The 25,104-nt window shown below is 46.4% G+C and overlaps 1 protein-coding gene across 1 annotated transcript in view; it reads right to left on the minus strand.

Moving 5' to 3' along the window:
* Positions 1-5,287: 5,287 nt before the first annotated feature.
* The window catches only part of LOC118793067 (protocadherin Fat 4), an 84,474-nt gene continuing 64,657 nt past the window's right edge, over positions 5,288-25,104 (minus strand). Inside the window, exons 8-17 of the mRNA XM_036551017.1 lie at positions 24,296-24,546; positions 18,409-22,752; positions 16,811-16,915; positions 15,969-16,276; positions 12,842-12,927; positions 12,307-12,486; positions 11,930-12,054; positions 11,258-11,475; positions 9,732-9,993; positions 5,288-7,816 (exon numbers count right to left, since the gene is read on the minus strand). Of these exons, the coding sequence (XP_036406910.1) occupies positions 5,943-7,816; positions 9,732-9,993; positions 11,258-11,475; positions 11,930-12,054; positions 12,307-12,486; positions 12,842-12,927; positions 15,969-16,276; positions 16,811-16,915; positions 18,409-22,752; positions 24,296-24,546 (7,753 nt within the window). The 3' untranslated portion in view covers positions 5,288-5,942. The remainder of the gene's footprint in view (positions 7,817-9,731; positions 9,994-11,257; positions 11,476-11,929; positions 12,055-12,306; positions 12,487-12,841; positions 12,928-15,968; positions 16,277-16,810; positions 16,916-18,408; positions 22,753-24,295; positions 24,547-25,104) is intronic.

A 25,104-nucleotide genomic window follows, 5' to 3' on the forward strand; every position in this document is an offset into this window, starting at 1 on the left:
TAGCGGGGGCATGGGAAAGCCCAACAGGGGAATTATAGCACTGATTGAAGTGTCCAACGAGCGGGGGGGGGGGGGGGGGGGGACAATTAGGCAATGAATGTTATTGTGAAAATTAATTTGCTTTTAGCAGCTGCCAAGACTGTGCATTCCTCGAGCTAAAGGAAAGGCATTTGCTTGTATGTGATTTTTATTTCCTCCCTAAATTCCCTCTAGCATGCAGCCTTGTACCATGAAAAACAGACTGAGAATTTTTTTAGAATAACACAGCACATGCAGAAAGTTGTTACTAAGAGAGAGAGTGTGTGGTTGTGTTTAATTGTGTTATAAATGCTGCCAATTCTATACAGTGTGTTAAAGTATAGGTACAGGAACATATTTGGGCGTCACATTAGGTCTTACTTTCTATCATTAATAATATAATTACACTAAACATTAAGATGTTTATCTTAAGGGTACACCAGCATCCATGCTGTTCTGTGTGTTTTAAATCCTGGCATTGCTTGGGTCTGTGACATATAGTCCTGAATACTTGTGAGCATTTTTGTAACTTTTGAAAATTTAGCCCATTTGCCGATCAAGAAGTGTTAAGGATTCAGAGGGAGCAGAAAACAGAAGTCCTACACATTAAAGCCAGGGTTGCTGTTCCCTGAACAGACATTGACATTTTGAGCTAAATTCACATTCACCTCTTACTCACATCCTGGCACATTTTAGTCATTTACCCCAACTACTACCTTTAGCAAATACATCCAACATCCTACAGAAGCACTCTGTGTTGCTTTCAGACTGTCTGCTCTAGACTTTTATTTGCCCTGGTTTTCAGCTTTTTTTTTTTGTCTTTATTTAGGTCTTTATTCATTGGCATTTTTAATAACACTTTTAAATGCAGCCACACAGTTCAAAGCTTTTAACCCCATATGCTGCCCCTAAGTATCATTGCACAATTAATGCAATAATAAATAATCCATGAAACATTTATGCATATTAGCTTCAGTGTGATTGGAGGATGTCTGTTGCAGATGAACTCTGCGCGAAGGTGCCATATCTACAATGTAACGACACAATAGCCCTGAAATATAGAATCAGTCCTTGCTTGGATTCTTGCCGGATTGTACCAGATTCACACTGGGCTCGAATCACTGTCAAGACTACTGGCTAAGGGGTGTATGTGCCTGACCACACCTCTCTGCCAATATCTTGTTCCTGGCAGCACTCTGGCTCAAATAACCACAACATGCTCTGTTGTTAACATGAAGTAATTAATTTAGACAACTGTTATTTTTGCTTCTTTGACCTTAGGCAACGTTAAATTAAGGAAAAAATTATGGAATAAATAAAGAAGCAACAGAGCAAACAAACAAAAAAGTTAAATGAACAATAAATGTTTAAATATCTTGCTTCCGGATAAGGACAAAGCATACGGTGGTAAGATTGTGGGTGTCGAGTCACCTCCCTCTCCCCTTTCTGAGCTCATTCTGACAGAGTAAGTGTTACTACTGAAAGAGAAAATGTTATCCGTGTGTGTGTGTGTGTGTGCGTGTGCGTGTGTGTGTGTGTGCGTCTGTGTGTGTATATGTGTGACTGTACACACACACACACAAGGCTCAGGTTGTAAGTATTCCCTTATGTGGCAACAATCTTGAGAACATTTCCTTTAGAGCATTTTCTGTTTTAATAATCTTCTCTAACTCTTGCTGTTTAAATCCACATACGAGATTTTAATATAAAACAGAAAATCTAATTGTAAACCTCCAAATAGTGTTCTATGAACCATCAAAGGAGCTCACAGAAATAGAAATATTTTATTCAGAAACCCAAAAAGAGAGTGCAGAAAGAAGAAAAAAAAAAAAAAAACTACGCTAACTAAAGTGCCCCCCCAACACACACACCACACACACACACACACACACACACACACACACACACAGTCACCAGAAAGACACTATCACACATTGCCAAACCAGAGAGCTAAGCAGCACTTCAGTCCACATTCCCCCGAATTAAAAAGCAACAGAAATGCTGAAGCAGCAGTGTGTCGTGTCTGAATTGGAAACAGATGTACCCGAATGTGTCTCAGCAGGGTCCGATGGGGAGGCCTACCGACAGAGGAGTCCTGGACAGACTCTCATTGTGGTGCTCCTATCTTCAGGCTCAGCCTCAGTTTTGGAGGCTCTTGCCATGTTTAAAGTGCCATAGTCCGGCGAGCGGCCGAGCGGCCGAGCGGCCGAGCGGACTGCGGCGGAGAGAAAAACTTCAGTGTTTCCGCAGTCGCAGCAAAAGCCACAACCATGTCTGCAGGGAAAGGAATTCAAAGGACTGGCAGAGGTACATAAGTACAGTTGTTTGTTTTTAATTTCCCACGGTTTAATTCTCTCATGCTTTCATGCCTGTTGAAAGGCATCACTTGGCTTTGGTACACTCGGTATTAAGCAAGACTATCTGACCAACCCCGCAGCTTATATACAGATGTGAGCTTAAGGACCCCTTAAGACTGGGTGATAATTTGTAGATCTGGTGTTATTTCAGATGTAAGTACTTAGCAGACAAATGGGTGTCCTCTTGGCCATTTGTCTTCCATTTAAATGTCTCTGAGTTTTGTGAGGTTCTTGGTAGCAGCCGCCTTTGAACTCCATGTCTGTGTTGACCTTTTAAGTGTTTGCCAAAGTCAAGTGCAATTGCAGACTCGCTTGTAGTCAATCAAGAGAGATTTGGAGTGGGGTGAGGACTACTTTACATCAACATACAACTGCGAATCAAAATAACATCCATTTCACATGTTTGCATTTATTCTGTATCTGCAAACAGGCTTACTGTAACCACGTTTATGGCAAGGAACACCGAGTGCTAAATTTGCTCATCTACACAACAGCACTGTATGAGACATTGCATCTATAAACAACACACTCAAGACTGATCTCATTTGCCTGGAATTGGCACAAAAAATGTTGCTCAGGCTAACAGAAGTGAAAGTTTCTTTAATCATAAAACATCTGTAAATCATGCACAGATGATTTCCAACACTGAAAGACTATAATGAGGATGAATAACCTGAGCATCATGGGAAAAGAAGAAAACAGATCTCCGCTGAATGACGCATCTTTCATTTTTATTTTTAGCAATGTACGTACTGCCTTGAAAGAACCCACTTCCTGAAAATGGTTGAAGAGATTCACCAGTGCCACCGGTTATAGACTAGAGACTTTGTCCTTTTTGACCAACTTGCTAATTAGAAGCAGCATAATTTAAAGCCATCTCTGGGGTTTTGGATCTATGCGTCATTAAACTTTATTTATTGTTGTCTCTGAGAATACCATTCTAAGCATCCTGGTCATCAAAATAGGAGAATTTTCAAAATTCAGAAGGTCAGCACAGGCAAGCATACAACACAATGGCACAACATGAAAAAGTGAGCATAGTTGACACTTAACTTTTTTTTTTTTTTTTAAGTGTTGTCAAGTTGTGACAGATTGCACCGGACAATACTTGCAGGTTTGAAAATAACTTGGCATACAGTGAGATGGGAAATTTCCACAAGCTACCTTCACATCCACAGCAGAGGAGCAATTTTGACAGACAGACTTTGAAGATCAATATAAGAGCCTTCAAACCTATGTTGGTGCTGCTAACATTATAACAACATCATTCATGGGAACCTTACAAAGTTTTAAGAATGGTAACACTGATAACTGCAAACAATGCTGGACTAATGAACTTTTGAGCAGCTATCTGTTGTTCTACAGCTCCTATAATGTTATCTTGTCCTGCCAGAATCACAATAGGCAAGTTTACAGAAGGCTAGGGTCTTTTTCTCTGGAGTGGCAGGAGTTCCCCCTGGTCACCACCAACCACAATAGTACTTCTTCTGTGAACACACTCCATTTTAGAAAATCGCACAACACCGTCAATCCTTTGAGCGATTGAGTTGTGCGTATCTCTCCCCTTCAGAGCAGCAAGGTGGCATATCGTCCCAAATCATTCCAGCTTAGAAACACAAATGGTCTGCCTTTTTTTCCCCTCTCTGTTGGATTTCATACCCTTACCCTGTCCATCATGCACATCTAGGGAATGAGGTGAAGTTTATTTGAATTCCTTTCCTTTTACCGTTTTCACATGAGGTCTTTTTCTATTAATATTAATATTATTATTATTTTAACTTCAGCATGGCAGAACATTGCCCAGAAGGTTTCGCCGGTACGCCGGTCTGTCCGTCAGACCTCTCCAGGAGCTAAATTCACACAGATTTCGGTTGTCACTCCTCGCCGGGCCCCCGGCGCCCGGCTTTCTCGAACCGAACCCACGCTCGCGATGAGGGAGAAGATAAGCGTGCTTCGGACCCCATCACCGGGGCTTTGAAAAAATGTTCCGCTCAATAAACCAGATGGAAAGAGCTGTTGAAAGCAGAATAGAGTCCTGCATCGCTGGGTCTCGTCAGTGTTGTGTTTGGCCCACAGCAAGCCGAGCTCAGTTTCATTTAGGCCCTCATTTAGCTCTTTAAAATGTTTTGTTCAATTCAGCATGGACTCTCTATAAACTCCAGTCAAAAAGAGGCAGAGTCCTTCGGGTCTAAAATACCTTACCACCCACATTATTGAATGGTAATCTGGGCTTAAATGGTACTTTTTTATCTTAGAGGGGCATCTGTGCTTTGCTCCAACAAAAAAAAGACTAATATTTCTTCCCTCTTTGGCACTCTTTGCCTCTAACACCACATTATTATTGTTATTATTATTAATGTGTAAAAAATACAGAATGTAAATAAATATTTTATTCTGTTATTGGCTTTTACATGTATAAAGCATACATTATGTTACAGTTTTATCAAAAGTGGAAAATACTGATGTTACATAAGTAACAAATGTAAAAAATAAGTACTTCATCTTACTTTCCCTGAAAGTAAGAACATTATTTTCAGCATATGAAAATATCCATAAAAACACAGCTTAAGTAATTTAAGTTAATAAACAGTACAAAAGTAGAAACCGTACACTTTTTTTCTAAGACAAAAACAAAACACTGACAACAATTCCTTGGAGGGATACCTTTGAGTAAAAATATACAAGATGCTAGAGTCTCTGTACGGCAGGGGGTTCATCAGAATCAGGCCTCCGTGCCTCCCGCCCACTGGCGTTCGAGGAGGACAGTCTCATGACTGTGGCAGTGATATTCACAAAACATTTTAACCCCCCCCCCCCCCCCCCCCCCCCCGCCACCCACTCCCCCACTCCCCTCCAAAAAAAAAAAAAAAAAAAAAAAGACAAAAAAATCCTCAAATGTCTGTAAGGCAGCAGCTCAGTTCGTTAATCTCAGTTCTTCGTAACTCTTCGCCAATCTTCTGAGTGTGAATGTGAAGATATGGAAAGGTGTGTCGGCTTGCTTTTCATAACACTGGCAGGACAAATTTAAAGTGCGGGCCAACTAGTGTGCTCATACAACAATCCTTCAGGTTCAGCACATCAAACACACATGCTTTTTTTTAATGAGAACATAGAAGGGGTTGAGCAGCAAGTCTTACTGTTTTATCTTGAGATATGATCTGTGTAATTTGATACGGAAGTATTGCAAGGCAAAAGCAGTATTCATAATTAATGAAGTGAAAGCTAAATTTAATTAAGCTTACACAGACATTTTAATTATCCAGCCTGACATACGGCCACTTCTGTGCATTTGAATGAATTATTTGGTATTGATGGATACAGTATGTAAAATCAAGGTGATATGATTTATGACAAATGATTGTGCCTGGCTGACTGGCAAAACCCTTCAAAAAAAAACTGAATACATAACACTTTCAGATGTCATTTCTGCCTTACCGCATTTAAGATCGTCCTATTTGAACAACATAGGAATGAAAATACTGCTTATTCAATGTCCTCTGTTCATTATTTATATCCTGTCCATTTTAATAAAACAGCATGAAACAATCAGTCGACATAAATTAAGTCTCATACATATTGCTCCGCCTCCCCCTCGTTCAGAATGGTCACAGATCCATCCCCACTGTTCATTTCAATGTCTTTCGCAGCTGCGTTTTCGGGAAGCAGGGCCAGGTCCTTGAAGACGTCGACGTAGTGGCCGAAGCCCGGGCCCCAGTTAAGCAGGTTGTCCCAGTTGAAGCTCCCGGCCTGCTGGCCCAGTTTGTGAGGGAGGGTGTAATGGTCAGTCAGGGGGGCCTGGGAGGCGCCGGGCCCCCCCTCCGCCCGCCGGCTGGAGTAGCGCCGCTGCTTAAGCCGGCCGCCGTACTCCTCGTCGTCGGCGTCCGACTCGTTGACCTGCGACAGCTTGGGCACCCGGGAGCTGTAGGCCACGGGCTTGTCGCGGTCATACTCCATCTCGGAGCAGGTAAAGGAGTCGTGAGAGTCGCTCTCGGAGGAGGACTCCGGGGCGGGGATGCCGTCGGCGGGGTTGCGCACCCGGGAGAGCGGCCTCCGGCAGTCCTCCTCGGAGGAGGAGCGGCCGTGGTCGGCGCTGCAGATGCTGGGGTTCCTGGGGCGGGGCGTGTTGAGCCGCTCCACCTCCTCGATGGAGAGCCCCACCGGCGGCCCCGTCTCCAGGGGGATCTGCTCGATGGGCTGCTTGAGGCGGCTGCCGGGCCTGGAGCCGTGGCCCGCCATGGTCTGCGGGCTCTTGCTCCGCCGCCCCAGGCGGGTGGCGTAGTTGAAGACGCCAGGTTGGCAGGCCTCTCCGTGCAGGTCCAGCGGGCTGCCCTCCCTGCGGGCCAGGTTCAGCTCCCGGGCGGGGCTGTTGCGGTAGAAGGTGGAAGGTTTGGCGAAGGGGGCGGGGCTGTGGCGAGACAGAGGGTTGGGGGTGGGGCAGGTGGAGTGGCTGAGGGGTGTGGCTCTCAGTCCTTGGCTGTAGGCGGGCTGGTAGGTGTAACTGCTAGCGCCCAGCGGGAGGGGGGACTGGCGGGCAAAGCCCAGCGGGCTGTGCCTCTGGATGGAGAACTTGGGGGTGTGGCTGCGGAACTGCTTGTAGTGCTGGATGATGTCGGCGTCGGAGGGGGCGATGCTGCTGGCGTTGTCGATGTCGTAGTGCTCGATGTCGGCCTCGGGGCCCACGCAGGGGGCGCAGGGTGCACTGGGGACGGTCTCGTTGCCGTGCGGGATGTCCGTCTCGTCGTAGATCAGGTAGGGGTTCTCCCTCTCGATGATGTCCGGCTTGGGGTTCCCCTCGGGCTGCTTCCTCACTGTCATGTCGTCCCCGTACGGCGGGATGTTGTCCGGGTCGTCGAAGGCCACGTTCTCGCTGCCCTTCTTCTTCTTCTTCTCCTTGGGCTTCTTCTCTTCCTTTGGCACTTTGCTCCGCCGGCCCCTGCAGTGGTTGCAGAGAATCAGGCTCAGCACCACCAGGGCCAGGGCGGTGGCGCAGCTGCCCACGATGGCCGGCACGGCCCAGATGGGCAGGGTCATCTCCTCTGCTATGGGGCTGGGGCTGCAGACGAAGCCCCCGTTGCTCGCCATCTTGCAGAGGGTGCCCGAGGGGCACTGCACCCCCACGCAGGCCACCACGCTCTCACACGTCCTGCCAGTGTAGAACTCCGGGCAGGCGCAGGTGAACCCCGACTGGGGGCCGGGCTCGCAGCTGCCCCCGTTCTGGCAGGGGCCGGAGACGCAGTCACCCGGCGGCACACACTGGTAGTTGTGCCACTGGTTGACGCACATCAGCCCGTCCCAGCAGGGGTTGCTGGCGCAAACGTTGGGCCCCCGGCAGCCGACCTTGACGGACGAGTGGGTCTTGGAGATGGTGACGGCGTCGTGCTCCCCGCTGAAGGGCAGGGTGTCTCCGTTGTACTTCACGTAGGCGAAGCAGCCATCAAAGCCTGAAAAATAGGAAGGGGAAGAGCCGATGGGATGACAGGAAGTACTCCTGGCCGCTTATCAAGACAGCAGCGGTCTGTAAAATAATAATATCCGAGTGAGGCGAGACTGATCGCTTTCCAAAATGTGCAATGTAGCTGAATAATTTCCTTCAAAATGACAGGAACTGAGAGCTATTATCAGTACAGTATGGCAGGAATTTTGTTTGGACGGTTAAGTGGTTTAGCACTGGCCAGCATCTCTACCACATGTCCTGTTGGAAGACACCTCGGCCATTCACATCTTAACACATCTTGATGCAGCTCTAACGATTCTGGCTTCAGAAATATTGGATGCATTTGAAAATGGTCTCGCAGGCAGGAACTGCAGCAAGGAATTCCCATTCATCTTCTGACCTTCAAGACCTAACTCAACCCTTTAGACCATCACACTCTTATAACATTGCCTCCAAAAATATATAAAGATATTTTTGACTGAATTCAACCATATGTGAATAAGAACATCTGATTTTATTTTATCAGTGATTAAAAACATAAATGAAAGGCAACTCTTTGAAAGTGTAGGCCAAGTACACATACATAAATAAACATATGGATGCACATGCACACGCATGCACACATGCACATACATCATGGCTGGGAGCCAACTCCATTCTAGAGAAGGTGGGGTTCTATAAAGCAAATTGACGAGACATCCATTGTTCTTTGGCAGCAGTTCTGGGTCACAAGGCTGACATCACTGAGGCAAATCAGCATGTTGGGTATCTAAAACCTGAGAGGGGGGAAGCTTTGCGGAAGGAGTGGACAGGAGAAACTCACAGGACCACTAACCAGTTTGTTGCAATGGGTTTTATACATCATCTGTCTCCTTGTACACTAGCAGAGCACGTTATGGTGAGACATGTGAAAAGACCAAGTGAAAACGAACAGCTCTGTACAGAAAATCTATCATAATTTATCATGAACCTTTTTTGTGTTGCTGAGATGTTTGTATATCAAAAGCAGACCTGCAGAATCTTATTAAACCAAATATATGTAAATAATTAATATGGATAAATAAGAGGAGTTGGTGCAATAGAATTTGGTGGTTGGTGTTTATATGCAAATTGTTTACATTTTGCACAGATCTGAATTTGAATCTGATCTGGCCACTGCAAAGCTTTAGGCATGGTTTTAAATGTAGCCCTGGTATGGGTCTGCTACTGAAATCGTATTATTGTGAATCTTACAATACTGTAGTCACTGTCCAGTGAAACAGTGTTTCATGTAAAACTTCTCACTGCAATGATGTATCAAATCAATCAGACAACGTTGTCTGACACTTCTGTATTAGCATCACTTTACAGTAGAATTGGAATTAAAGGCAATAGTTAATTAGTGGTTTATCTGTGAGGCTTTTTGGGGAAGTTGAAACCCACACTATCTGTCCCTGCCTCCTGTTCTATCCACTTCCTCCTCTCTGGGTGGGCAAATGAAAGGGAAAACCAATAAGGTAAGTATACGTAATTTTCTCTTGAAATCTGGTCAGTGGTCTCCTGTCTGGCAAAGTGATACAGCATTTGAAGAAGATTTACAATCTGTTGGTTGTTATAGAATCAATGTCAGTTCTAAATGTGCCTTTTAAATCACAAGCCTCCTTCAAATGCATCCGGTGATATTTTTTTTAAACTAACCACTGAATAATTTGAAGCCATTATGCTCACTAAACCATCATAATATCTCATTGCATTATTATTACCCAAGCTTTGAGTATCCATTGTTCCCCATTAAACCGACCAAATTACCTCACATTACTGGAGTAATTGCTAGCTTGTCAAAAACTGATGAAATAAACCAAATGATTAACTTTCCTCCGAATGACTGGAGGAGATGATGTTTTTTTTTTTTTTTTTTTTTTTTTTTGGTATGGGACGCTCACCTGAGGCAGATTTCTGCTGGGTGGGCCCAGAGGGGATCCCCCCCAGCGAGAGGGTGAGGACGTTGACTCCTCCGAAGTCCTGGGTGTGGTGCAGGATCTCCTTCAGGTGGGCCCCGTCAACGCGGAGGGAGGTGGCCGTGCCGTTCTTCTGCAGCAGGAGCGAGTGCCAGTGGCCGTCGGAGAGGGCCACGTCGGGCAGGATCCGCTCCACCTTCCCCCCGACGCCGGCGTCCGAGATGTAGTGAATGTTACCGTTCTTCAGCTGGGAAAAAGATACGGGGGGGCGGGTGATTGCTGTGTGTTGACACTACAGGAAAAGAACATAGCATTTCTCTCTGGTCGTGTTGCGTTTGGCAAGCGACCAGCGTATTTTCTCAAAATACATCCATGACTCTGATGACAATTAACACTTAAATGAACACTTTTATATGTATAACACATGTTTAGAAATTTTATCTAACAGGCTTAACTTAGTACATCGCCCTGCATGCTTAACTATTCCTAAATTTAATTTTTCACATGGACAAACAAAACAAAAAACAAAAGTTGTGTATTGGTCAGAAACCATTCAGTTTGCATAAATAATTAAGGTACAGCGCTCTTCAAGGCAAGCATTTCAAATCCTTTTATTCCATAATCTGACAATGCAGAAATTGGGCAGAAACAGAAAAATCACTACGAGTAATATAAGCAATGAGCCTGTTGACTTGTTCTCAATACCATCTATGACAGAGAGCCTTCACCACCTCTTCCTTGGACTAAATGGTAATTGTCACTTATTGTCAATTGTGCTCACCTGTGTTTTGTTTGGGGTACCAGCCTATTGGGTAATGAGTCACACCTGATTAATTGAAAGGTGATTAAATACTGGTTACTGGTGTGGCAGGGGAGCAGGGAAGACTCACTTTGTCCCTGCTGCTGGTTTGCGAAGGCTGCTTTCTTGGTCCGTTTGGTTTTAAAATAAATTTATTGGTTTTTAACCTTTTGTTTTTGGCTCAGTTATGAGAGAAGTGGCAGCCAGCTTCTCTGTACCATCATATAGGTATATATGTGAGCCAAGCCTCAAGGGGAAGAATAACCCCATTTGCCTTTTCTTAGAAAACAAAAGACTGATTTAGCCTTAGAAAATGTATGCGGTGATCTGATTTAACAGCAACACAGAAATTGTAATTGAAAATCCTTCTGACCAAGGAAGACATGTCTGAGGCAGAAATCTGGAAAACAAATTCTGGGCATTATCTGTTTCGCATCTTGTTGTGATATTTATTAACTAGGACGTCAGACATTATTCCTCGTGTTTTAGAGCGGTGGCATTTCGGGGGGTGGGGGTTGAGAGTTGGGGGTTGGGGAGCCTTTGGGTCCTGCAGTAAAATGGAGCTGAGGAACAGTTAGGGAGATGAATGAGTTTTCAGCCCCTGGAAGCGGGCCCAGCATCAGTCAAAGCGTTTAACTGTGTGCGGGGAAGGAGTGTGGGGGCAGCGGACGAGGTGACGGAGACGAGGCCCTGTCGCGCCCGTCCCTCTCACCTTCACCGTGGTGTAGTTGCTGCTCTCCTGGACGTGGAGGAGGGTCCCGCTCTTGCTCAGGGTGCGGAACTTCACCTCCAGGCTGTTCTGGCCCGGCCCGGCACGGCCCGGACCTCCCAGGCTCTGGCCCAGTAAGAGGTCGCGCTTCTGGTTCTGGTTCATGGAGTAGTCCAGGCGTCCGGTACCGTCCAGGGACAACGCGGTGTCGGCCGTTATGTCTGGAGGGGGGTCACACACACAAAGGCCAGTGAGGACACATAATGTACTAGTCAATGCGGTGCTCCTGCATTTGGTTGACATTTTGAAACTTGCCAAACTTTTTGGAAACACCAAAGTCTAATATAATAAAATGTTGTTGCATATTCTATATTTCATTTCATTATTTTATGGCCTTAAGTGTACGTGACCAACTCCTGAATTTTGGCAACACTTGTCCTTACCATTGACTCACTGAATTTTATTGTTTGGCTCCACAAACACAGTTTGGCTGGCTCTAGGGTGAATCTCTCATAAACAGCGACATGATTTATTTTGACAAACTAAAATGTTACAGTGGCAGATGATTAAGTGATTTAACCAATTAAACAGGATAGACTTTGAGAATGAAATATTCTCTGGTAAAAAATGCACACGTACAGAAGGGGAAAATAAAGCATTGAATAGATCGCTTACATTTCTCACAATACTTCCCGGTGAAGCCTTCCATGCATCTGCACTGCTGCCACGACCAATGGTCCACACAGGTGCCCCCGTGCCTGCACGGATCGGCAGTGCAGGCGCCTTCCAGTCTGGGGCATCTGCAGAAACGGGGAGACAAGGCAGACAATCAAAGGGCATTGAGGAGGACCAGGCCTTTTGGATCCCAGAAACAAACAAACAAAAAAAAAAGGCGCAACATTAGCATATTAAAAGCTCCTGATTGCCACCATTCATAAAGAAAATAATAAATAAATAAAAACAAAATAACCCTGCCCCGCTATTCATAAAATGGGAAATCGGGAGAGAATAACCCCCGACGTGTGGTGGTATGCGGAGAGGGGATGCCAAACCTGTCAAGGATGCCGCGGGACGCCAGGGCCTGCCCAGGCTCCAGGGGCCGTCCGTTGATGGCCAGCTCCATGATGCAGCCCACAAAGTCGTGGGTGGCGACCTGCCCCCGCCGGTGAAGGATGGGCTCAATGGAGGCGACGCCTCCCACCGAGAGCCGGTTGGGCTGGACGTCCAGGATCCTGTCGGCCAGAAAGAGCCACCGGGGGTCAGCGCCTCTCGCCTCACCAAGCACACGGTCCTCTGACGGCCGGCCCTTCTGTAAAGAAGCCTCAGCTGGCTGGAGCTAGCCCACTGCTCGTCATCTAGCCCCGATGGCTCCTGATTACCCCCACCAAGCAGGCCCTTTCATTTCAAGGCTTTTTTTTCCAGTGTGACAGTTTGGTAAATACCCCCGTTACAGATGACTTTTGTGATGTCTCCTACATGCAGAGCATCTTGAAAGGTGGCCTTTACTTAAAATGCTTTTCTTCAAGGCCTGAGCACTGTCCCCCCACTTCCTCCACCCCCTCGCCCTCCCCATCTCCCCCGTCTTACCAGTCTGCGTGGACGGCCACGTTGCTGACAGCGCAGTAGCCAGGGTCCTGGTCTTCACCGCACACATCCACAGTCAGAGACGCAGCCTAAAGGATGCAAGAGAAATGCGGTTAAACCAGGTGACCTTATTCAGGACGCCATATTACATTACATTACATTACATTACATTACATTACATTATTAGTACAATTTTACAAGTTACAATTTCACGTGTTATCCATTTATACAGCTGGATATTTACTGAGGCACTTTTGGGTTAAGTTCCTTGCCCAAGGGTACAGCGGCAGTGCCCTAGCAGGGAATCAAATGGGCAACTTTTCGGTTACAAATCCTGCTTCTTACCGCTATGCTACACTGCTGTCATATTCATCCATCACAACAGCATTATATTAAAAGAACTACTTAAATATCACTAAAACAATAAATATTAATACTTCTCAAACTAATGAGGAGATAAACATGAATGCATATGCATAAAGATTAATACAAGTATAAATGAAAAAAAAAAACAAAAACGGCGTAGTTTGCATTCAACCAATTCTATCAACATAATATTGACTACTACAGTAAAACTGTGGGTTTATGACATCAGAACTACATCATGTCATTTTCTGCTCACTGGAGCCAAATGAGCTTAAGTCAAACCCATAAAACCATTAATCACACTACATCTTCCCCAAGTGGCTCATGTGCATGCTGAGAACAGTTACAAATTGAATTGTAATGCCATCCGAGGCTAAGGTACAGAGTGAGAGCACTGTTCTCAGAACAGTTCAGAACAAGCTCTACAGAGCCCCCTGGCCCACAGTAGACCACAGAAGCTGCTTGAAAAACTACAGCGGTCTCCGTACAGTGCAGTCATTATTCCATAATAGAGTGTTTGTAAATCGAAAATTATAAATTATAAAATCTGTTCCAAAGGCTCGGCGCAGGTGTAGGTCTTCGGATTTTTCCAAAGGTTGATTAAAATAGAGCTCTTCCTCATAGGGGTCTCCCACGGAGGTCCCCTCTCTCGCTTCACTTTACGAGCGAGTCGTTCTCCGGCATTCCATCCTTCCTCCATGCGTGGGCTACGCTGCTTTTTGGGCCTGTTTAAAATCTGCATAAAAGCAGACAGTGTGGACGTGCTGAAGCACAAGGCTTGAGCGTTCCACGTGTGGTGCGCTTTCTGTATGGGGGGGTGGGGAGGAGGGGGCACACTGCGAGCCCTCAATGACCAAGAGACATGCCACAAAACTCCCGCTTCTAATTACTGGCGCAGATGCACATACTCAAAAGGGAAAACAATGGAAAACAAGTTTTTTTTTTTTTCATATGAAAAGTTTTCAGAGTTCCAAGGATAGAAAAAAGAAAAAGGTTTTTACTGTTGAGCAAGAGAACGGACTGTAGCAGGAAACTGCTACACATCAGAGCCACACGCGCACCATGATGATGCTGCTGTTTTTTTTCTGACCAGGGGCCTTAACACAAAACCACAGAGTACACACACTGTCAGGTCTTTCACACAAGTATGGAATGTGCCTTCAAAACGCCTTCTAAATTAATATCGAATGCTTTTTCCAGGGACAGAACAGGAGCCTGTTTATGTTTGGTTAACATTGGGGGGGGGGGGGGGGGGGGGCTGGGGTGTAAACACTCGTAATTGGTTAACGGGGCAACTTTTTATAATACAGAGTCCCGTGCTGACCCCCGGGAGAGGCTACCTCAGCGGCAAGAGCGCAGACGGGAGAGCATTCCTGTGTATCCACGCACTCTTTATCCCTGAACGCACCCCCTTTCCCATAAACAAAAGAACACACAACTGGTGTCAATCTACTGCCACGCTGAGCGCAGGGGGGGATATACTGCCAAGCTTAACACTGTTTGACATCTGACCGGATGAAAACAAGAGGCGATGCAGGGGGAAAAAAGGCAAAGCTATTAACAAAAAGGAAAGATTTGGGGCAGTACTTGCTGGAACAGTTATATGAGGCCGGGACCACAGGTTCCTTTAGAGTCCTTTGGATGAATACGAGTCAGGAGCGCCTTTTTATTTCTGTGATGACATTGTGAAGTTTTGATTGATACTTTCACCCCTCTTCAATCACATACTGTATTGTAGTTGCCAGTGAACATTAGTCTTGTTGGTGTATTTCATTTTCAGTGTTAATTTCGGGTGCTGTTCTTTCTGAATAAAACTATAATGCACAGTATCTAACATACTGTCCATTTTTTTTATTCTATTCCGTCAGGAGGAAGGTATATATGGATTTAACATCTGCTTAAAAAGCAGGTAGAGGAACTGAGAATTCCTTCACGGGACCACCTAAATGACCCGCATCACCTTCTCCAAACACGGTCACCAGCTTTGCTTTATACAGCCTAAGGGAGTTGGCCGCTTAAGTACAGCCCGTGCATACTTTTTCTTTTATTTTCGTGCGGTCTACAGCGTTAACATGGTGCCTTTTTCTGCCTACATATAATATTTGCGGTACAGAGGGACGGAATCACATGTCTCACCGCTTGTTGTGTACCTTTCCATCATGTCACTCTGCACTATCTCAAAAATGACAATTTAACGATTTTACCAGTTTCCTCTGAAATCCCACTTCACTGTGGGAAATGACAGATTTGAAGTCCTGCAGGGGACTTACTTTATAAAACCTCTGACAAGCTGGTAACTTTTTTTCACTCCCCTGATATCTCAGAATTTGCTCTGTGCTCTGCCATTTTTAGGTTAAAGAAAAGAGGGATTCTGTTGTCGAACTGGTAGGGCCTTTTTGTGCCTCAAGCGTAAATCAAAACAAGTTTGGTTTTCAAGCATAATTACAGGCTATGGAAGCCATAAGCGAACCGACCAGTGTGGACAGTTTAATTATAATCTAAAGACTCAAGATTGCCATCAAATGAGCTTGCCAGTGTGATTTTGGACACTGCCTTCAACAATAAAATCATAAAAGTTTGTCATGCAGAAAGCTATCATGAGATTCACAATACATATATCACTTATTCTTTTAAAAGTTCAATTCCATCTAACAATTCCTTTCCCAATGCTGTGCGTTCTTAAAGGTGAACCACGGAATTAAATATAACTAGGCACAATATATAAAACAGCTCAATCATAAAGTTGGATTAGAATGCTCCTCACCATCCCAGCCCTCCTTGCGATGACTGTATGGAACTGGCCATCTGAAACTTTTTTCATGGTCATTAGTTTATAGGTCCCGCTGCCCAAGTTAAAGGAGAAGCGCATTCGTCCCTCGAAGATCTCCAGAGCCAGGAACTCTGCTTTGTCTCCCGTCTGGTTGTCATGGTTATACATGAGGAGAGCGTTGCTCTTGATGGTAGCAAACTTTATATAGATGTAGTTGTTGTTTGGATCTAGACTCGGGAACTCCATGTAGGACAGTTCTTCAAAGCCGTAACTGTTCAGTTCACAGTGTTTCCCAAAGACACCTGAATAATGAAAAATCAGGAATTAAACTGGAAAATAACATATATCCCACATACTAGATATTCTGTACATACTTCAGGACTTAAAAGCAATTACTATTCCTGAGGTAAAATGTGAAGATGCTTTACATCATGTTTGTGTACGCTTATTTATGCATTTCACAGTATCACAGTATCTCAGTCAATCTGTCTGTCCACCATTTTCATGTGAATATCATATGGGCACATCAAGACAAAATGGGGAAAAAAATAAATACAATGTGTAAGACATGTAATATAGTAAAGACATTCAGAAGTCATACTAGTCAACTGTGATCCCAAAAGTAAACCTGCTGTTAGATTAAGAAATAATACCACATAAAGGCACAATGACTTATTTCCTTTGCGCTTTTTTTATACATTTCAGCAAGTTAATCGCTTCATTTGACAGACTGAATTCCCAGAACATGTTCAAAAAGATCACTGGTGGCACTAATTCCATTACAAGGGCCAGCCGCTGGGCTGAAGCTCCAGTCGATTAGTCCAATTAGCACTTACCAAATGGACAATGACAGTAATATCCATCCACGCCATTCTGACAGGACCCGCCATTAAAACACGGATTACACTCACAGTAATTGATGGCGGACTCACACGTTTTGCCTGGGTTCACAAAACGACACAAATTACAATGGATGAAGTGGGATGAGGAGAACAGACATGAGTCACACAGCATATCCAAGCCCCTCCAGAAACCATCAGTGCCTTGTTCCCCATAGCCTCTCAATGGAGCTTTGTGCAGCCATACATGTACAGCCATAATAATAACACAGTAAATCTTACACCTTGTAAACTGACGTCGTTTCTGAGAACCCCCCCCCCCCCCAGCCCCCACCCCCGCCATGTAAACATTTCCCTGTCGAGATAATGTAAGGGATTAAGTAAATTCTGTCTTTCACTGGATATAGCAGACCCATAAAGCAAAATTGTGAGATGGAAACACTATGGAAATGAAAACAGTAAAAATGAAAAAAATTAATAAATAAAGGTTTGTCACGGTAGTAACACAAATGCATGGTACATTCCCCCACAGTGGAATGTGAGATTGACCGTATTGTGTAATTTATTTTCATAGTAGTCTGATTTGTACAACACTGAACAAAAATCTTAATGGAGGTACATTCCTTCACCCCCCATGCCCTTACACCCCCCCCCCCCACCCCAAACGAGCCCAGAGAAACAGGAAACGAAGAGTTCACGGACAGGGCACACAAACTACTGTAAGCCAAAAGGTGCATTTCTCTAGGAGAGCCATTTGTCTCCAAAGCAGAACATAAAGGCTTGTGGTCATCTGTAATGGTCATAATGACAAAGGACAGTAATGACTTAATGATTCTCTGCTGAGGCAGAACGTCTGTGCAGGGCCCATTTAGAAATGTCCTCAGATAATACTGCCAGCAGCTGAGAAAACAATGTGATTCTAATGTTTTAATTAATACATATCCATCTTCACTGCCCTGGTAGAGTAACACTTTTATTTAGTCCGTAATCTACCGCATACTGTACAAAAGTACAGCAGTGTTTTTTAAGGTGATTTACTGCGATGCTTTGACCCACAAGGAGCCACCCTACATTTCTTGATCAATTTTCGAATTACAGAAGATGCCTGACGATTAATACAGAAGTCTAACAGAAAGCTATTATCTTAATAAGCTGTTACATCATTTCCAAGTCTGGCAATGGAAGCACATTGTTGATTGAGTGCAAAAAGTGTTCTAAATCTGTAAATATGCACTGGACCTGCAGGAAGGAGGTCATGCAGTGAAATACGAGACCGGTGAACTGTAAGCGGTCTACAGTAAGCCCCGTACTTGGGTCAGTTTTTGCATCATTCCTTTTATTAAAATAAACATGACAAGCTGATACGCATTACAGCTGATACCCCCCAACTAGTGATCCTAAAAGCAAACTGTTTCTGGCATTTAAACCACCATGCTTGAGGTTACAATGCTTCTGCAATCACTTGGAAGCAAATATTTTCCTTGGACTGTGAGTGTGAGCTGTGTTCAAAGCATGCATTTGTTTTGAGCCCAGCTGCTGCAGCTGTGCTGCCCAAAGGACAGATATGATATTAGCGATGTGCTGGCAAACAGTACCTGTGAATCCCGACTTGCAGAGGCAGTTGAAGCCCCCGGGGTAGTTCTGGCAGAGCGCCCCGTTCTTGCAGGGGTTAGACAGGCACTCGTTGACGTCTCGCTCGCATGCCATCCCGGTGAAGCCCTCGGGGCAGGCACAGGAAAACCCGCCCACCAGGTTGTGGCAGGTCCCGCCGTTGTGGCAGGGGGAGGGCAGGCACTCATCGATGTCGGTCTCACACAGGCCCCCGGCGTACCCCGGCATGCAGCTGCAAGCGTAGGGCGGCAGGGGCTGGTTGGAGACCAGGATGACTGGCACGCTCTCCTCCGTTCTTATGTCGGGCCCCACGCCAAGCCGCCGCTTGCACCTGCCCCCGTTCAGGCAGGGGTTGCGGGTGCAGGGGTCGTGGTCCACCGCGTCCATCCAAACGCCGCTCTGCCGGTGGACGACATCTTTGATGCTCTCGAAGAAGGTGGCCACGCCGCTGGGGTTGACGTACTGGCCATAGCTCCGCCTCACGGCGGCCATCAGGAAGGTCTGGTTGTCAAGCTCGAATGCTCCGTAGAGCTGGACGCCGGTGCCTAGCCCGGCCAGCTGCGAGTTAGCCACACGCAGGAAGCTCAGGTAGTGGTTGGTGAGGAAATCCCTCACCCCCTGCACCTTGAGGCGGATCAGGATGCTGTTTTCCACAGTGGCGTTGGTGAACCCCAGGAAGAAGATGCGCACGCTGTTGTCCACCGTCCCGTGGACCCCATCGCTGCTGCGCACCTTGAAGTCGAATGTGCCGTCGGTGGAGCGGGCGTGGGCGCTGAGGTCGCAGGTGCCGGTGGCGATGCTGAAGAGGCTGGGCACGGATGAGGCCAGGGAGCAGCGGAAAGCGTCCTGCACGTCGGGGTCCTGGGGCTTCACGCTGCCCAAGGACCCGCCGGGGAACAGGTTCCCAAAATAGTGGACAAAGATCTCCACCGTGCGGGGCTCGGATGGGTTGTCGTTCTGGTCGTTGACCTTGATGTGGACGGTTCCTGTGGAGGACATCTGAGGGACGCCAGAGTCCCTGATCACCACGGGGAGATAGAAGTCGCTGATCTGCTCCCGGTCAATCTCACGGCTTGTAGTCAGCTCTCCCGCCTGGCTGAGGCTAAAGTAGCTGGAGGCAGTGCCCTGCAGGCTGTACGTGAATGGGCCCTGGTTGGGAGGAAGGTCTGAGTCGGTGGAGCTCAGGGTCATGACGGCCGTCCCCGCACGCTGGTTTTCCATAACCTCCCCGCTGGTGGTCAGCAGGGTGGGGCCGTTGTCATTGATGTCCTCCAGGGTCACTATCAGGGTGGCGCTTCCAGTAGCAGGGGGCGAGCCGGAATCTACTGCCAGCAAGGTCAGATTGTAAACAGGTGTGGACTCCCTGTCGAGCTCGGCCGCTACTGAAACCTGACCCGTCTGAGGATTAATTGTGAAGGCGTTTTTCTCATTATCCGCAGCCATGGAATAAGAGAACCTGCTCCAGCTGGGGACGGAGTCGGAGTCCGCGGCACTGACGAAAGTAACCAGACTACCTGGGGAAAGGCCCTCGCTGATCTGCACGTCGTACAGCTCCACAGTGAAGACAGGCGGATCATTGGCATCCAGGATAGTTATATTCACGAAAACCTCATCGATGTCTGCTCCTCTTATACTCCCAGCGTTCTTGGCCAGGACCTTGAGGGAGATCTTTTCCTCTTTCTCACGGTCAAGAGGGCCTGCCACATATATCTGACCTGTCTTTTTATGGATGCCGAAGCCTTTCTTTCTGCTCCTCCCGAAAATCAAATAGTGGACCTCTCCGTCCATTCCGAGGTCACGGTCGCTGGCGAACACTTCCCCCACCACAGTCCCTCTAGGGGCAGCTTCAGAGACCTCGAAATAGTACTGCTTGGAGACAAAGCGGGGGACATACTCATTAGCGCCCTTCAGCTGGATGTTGACGTTAGCGAAGCTGCAGCGCTCCTCATCAGGGATATTGAAGGCCTTGACTGTTAGGTGATACGCCTGTTTGGCTTCGTAGTCCAAGAAGCCCTGCGTGGTAATGATCCCCGTGTTCGGGTCAATGACAAACAAGTCGCTGTCGGAGGACTGAATCACATAGGCTATCACAGCATTCGTCCCAGAATCCTTGTCAGTCGCGTTCATTCTGACCACGTTGGTGCCACTGGGGACGTTCTCCTGCACGGTTGGGAAATACTCTTCTGGGCTAAAAATTGGTGGGTTGTCGTTTACGTCCGTCACATGTATCGTGACCGTGGCGTAGCCAGTCTTTGCGATCCATCCCCCATCGGTAGCCGTTACTCTGAGCTCATGGGTCTGTTTTTCTTCGTAATCCAAAGGGCGTACTAAGGTCAAGGCACCGGTCCTGCTGTTCACTGCGAAAAGGCCTGCCTCGTTGCCAACGGTGATGTTGTAGGTGATGAGCCCATTCATTTCCTTGTCCTTGTCCCTGGCCGAGAGCGTCCTGATGGCTGTGCCGACGTTAAGGCTCTCTGGTACGGTGGCCGTGACGTGGGCCTGGGAGAACTCCGGGGTGTGATGGTTCTCCTCGGTCACTGCCACACGCACCATGGATTTAGATGACAGAGGGGGATTCCCTTTGTCTTTGGCGGTGACTTCAATAAGAAAAACCTTATTCATATCTGAGGTCAATGAGGAAGCCACAGTGAGCCACCCATTGGATTTGTCCAGCCGGAACCTGCTGGAGCTGTTACCCCCTGATATAAAGTACTCCACCTCTGAGTTCATTCCAAAGTCTTTCTTATCACTGGCTACCACTCTTATGAGCTTGGTTCCCACCTTGACGCTCTTAGTAACAGGTGTGAAATAGCTGGCAGATTCAAACTGAGGTGGATTGTCATTGCTGTCCACTATATTGACGATGACTGTGGTCTCACTCATTAGGGGCTTGGTCCCCCTATCGGATGCAGTGACAATGAAGCTGTGGCGATTGATGTTGACGGCACTCGCACCGGTGGAGTTCTGGTACTTAAGCTGCTGCTTGATGAAGATTTCTCCAGAGCTTGAGTTGATTCTGAAGAACTCAGACTGGGATTTAATGAAGTAGAATATTTGCCCGTTGAAGCCCTCGTCAGGGTCTGTGGCGGACACGCGGGTGACGACCGACCCCACCTCGGTCAGCTCGGGGTAGTCCAGGTAGTAGGACGGACGACTGAAACGGGGGGCGTTATCATTGATGTCTGTCACAAATATCGTCACGTCGGTGCTCACGGTCCAGCCAGAGTCACGGGCAGAGACTTTGACGATGTAGCGGTCTGAATCCTCTCTGTTGAGGGGCCTGCTGATGGTGATGTCACCCGTGTTCGTGTTGATCGTGAAGGGGAGGCTGGTGTCAGAGATGGAGTAACGGCTGACCGCGTTGGCGCCGGCGTCCTCGTCTGAGGTGGTGACGCGTGTGACAGTGTAGCCCACGGGGGCGTTCTCCGGCACTGTGGCACTGAAGATCTTGGAGAACCTGGGGGCATTGTCATTGACGTCCAACACGCTAATAAGAACTTTCACAGTGGTGCTTTTCGGCGGGGTGCCACGGTCGGTGGCTTTGACCTTGAGCACATACTGAGCCACCTTTTCCCTGTCCAGGGGTCTGGAGGTGCGGATTTCGCCCGTTGCCCGGTTGATGCTGAAGCTGTTCTCCTTGTTTCCCTCGATGATGGCGTACTCGAGCTGTCCGTTGGGCCCGCTGTCCCTGTCGACGGCCGACACCATCAGGACCTTCTGTGGGGACAGGTTTTCCAACAGCTCAGCCCGGAATGGCTCCCGTTCGAAAACGGGATAGTTGTCGTTGACATCCAAGATGGTTATTTCCACTTTCTCATAAGACGAATAAGGGGGGAAGCCTTGATCTCTGGCCTCAATCCAAAGCACATACTTCTGTATGTTCTCAAAATCTAGAGGCTTCTTGATGGACAGGTCTCCAGTCTGCTGGTCCACATGAAATGCACTGTCCAAGTTTCCACTGGCAATGTAGTACGACAAGGGTCCACCCCTGGTGGAAGATCCAGCAACTGTGGCAACAAGTGTGTTAACGGCTTGGTTTTCAGGGAATGTGAAAGTGGTCTGTCCCATCTTGATGACAGGGAAGTCTCCGCCTGTTACGAATCTGACGGTCACGGTCGTTGTGTCGGTTTTGGGGTTAGTCCCACCATCTTTCACACGGACGCTGAAAGTCACCTCTGAACTGCCCATCAGCTTCTCGCTGGCTGTGATGGAGCCTCTAACTGGATCAATCTTGAACTTCTCAGAGTTTTTGCCCGTTAGGGAATAGTGGAGCTGGGCATTTGGCCCAGTGTCTTCGTCTGTAACTGTGACCGCAAACACCAGGGAACCTAGACACAAGGAAGAGAAATTACTCGGAAAATCCTAACTGTTACATTACATTACTTTACTGGAATTTAGTAGACGCTCTTATCCTCAGTGACTTGCATAGGTTACAATTTTTACATGTTATTCATGTAGACAGCTGGATATTTACTGAGGCCATTCTGGGTTAAGTACTTGGCCCAATGGTACAGCAACAGTGTCTCAGTGGGGAATCGAACCAGCAACCTTTCGGTTACGGGCCCTGCTGCTTATCACTATGCTACACCGCCGCCCCTAAATGTTAATTAGATTCCACCCCTAAATGTTAATTAGATTCTCTTAATACTTATGTAATTGTTAATTAATGATGGTGAAAAACCAGTTGGTGCTTTATTACATATCAAAAACATAAGAAAAAAAGACCAGCAATGCTTATCCAATTCTCAACAACATAATTCAAATTAGCACGATATGGTTTGCCAGATATGCTCCAGATAATTACATTTATTTGTGCATGAAACTCCTTGTTCTAATTCCAGAGAATGTGTAGATTTTCTTTTGCCTTTTGAAAACAAGTCATTTTGTAGTAGAGATAAACTCTGAACTCTGAACTCTGAAATTCTAAGCCAATCGCCGTTTCATTGTTTACATTTCAAAATGCTCAAATCAAATTTTCATCAGCCTAGACCAATGTTTTGGATCGAACTTTGTTTAATCCAATCACTTCCAAGTCTCATTTCATATGCTGCCTGTGCAGAACACGGGCTGCTTCAGTTTAAGTTTTTAGGCCAGAGAATTTACTGCTGTTACTGTACATGCTAAACAAACTGACCTCAATGGGAGGAGTGGGCAGTTACATATGATATTTTTCACATAACACATTTTCTCACATAACACATTTAAGACACAAATGACACAAATGCAGAGGAGAATCTGCTGTTTTAAAGGGCGTACCCTCAGAAATGTGTCTTAGAGACGGAACGATCAGTTGTGCGTGTTTGTTGTATTTGCACTTCTCCGTCGAGCATTTTTCTCATCCAGTTAATCACTACAGTGTTTTATTCCATTGTATTTTACAAGGTGTGTGGGATTAGCACAATTCCAAGCCACATTTCTACGGAACAGAGCTACAGATTGGCCCCAAATCAGTTCACTCTAAATGAATGCTTATTTAGTTTAGCACAATTCTTTCAGACTTGTCTAGTTGTTGCTGTACTTTTATTGCTGCCTCTATGCTATGTATTTAGTGTATCAGACCATGTCTTTTAGGTGATATGGTCTAGATGGTCTAGGTGATATGATTTAGATTGTGGATGAATCTAGGGACGGCAGGACAGCATAGTGGTAAGGAGCAGGACTCATGAAAGGGGCACTGCTGCTGTACCCTTGGACAATGTACTTAACCCAGAATCGTTTAAGTAAATATCCATCTTTATAAATGGATAACACATAAAAATTGTAACCTGTGTAAGTCGCTCTGGAGAGCTAAATGCCAATAACGTAATGTAATGGATAAGATCCAATAATATGAATAATACAATAATACATTGGGGGGGGGGTTGAATTTACCAGCAGAGGTGGAGGCTGGGACGTGGGTGACGTAGGGGTGGTGGTGGAAGCGGGGCGGGTTGTCATTGATGTCGGTCACCGCCACAGAGACAGTGGCAGAGCTGGACATGCTGAGGGGCTGCCCGCCATCCGAGGCCACCACCACCAGCTGGTAGCTGCTCCTGGTCTCCCGGTCCAGCAGGGCGCTGGTGATAATCTGGCCTGTGGCTGGGTTGATGGAGAACTGCCCGTCGCCCCCTGCCAGGCTGTAGCTGGAGACAAATTAGACATATCAAGTAGATTAAGCAGCGGATTACGGAGGGAGACAGGAGGCGATAGGAAATTAGCAGATTATATTCACGAAAATGATTATAAGCATCCTATTTTTTGCTCCGTCTCATGTCCATGCCCTTACTGGCTCATAAATACTACAAAAATCCTATAGAGGGCACTGTTGGAAACGTATTGTAGAAATGGAGGCTTTATTTGTAGCACATCGAATGACTACAGGCTTTGAGTCTTTTCAGATGGACAAAAGGAATCACAACATTCATCAGATTTCTATAAAAATCCATAACACAGCTATCTAAACAGTTTATTTTAGTATATAATTTAGTTTCCATTTTTTGCAGACTATAGACTAGAGGCCCCAATCCTCTATAGTCCTCTTCAAACTGTCCACTACTGTAGTTATGTGTTGGAGGCATCCCAGAATTCTTTATGACCAAAAAGTTATACTTTTTGGTTCTCAAACAGTATCACATTTCATTCTGTCCTCCAGAACTTTCCTCTCTAACCCAGAAATAAACCCTCTCTGACATACACAAACA

Source organism: Megalops cyprinoides, chromosome 18 (assembly GCF_013368585.1).
Source record: "Megalops cyprinoides isolate fMegCyp1 chromosome 18, fMegCyp1.pri, whole genome shotgun sequence".
Classification (NCBI taxonomy): domain Eukaryota; kingdom Metazoa; phylum Chordata; class Actinopteri; order Elopiformes; family Megalopidae; genus Megalops; species Megalops cyprinoides.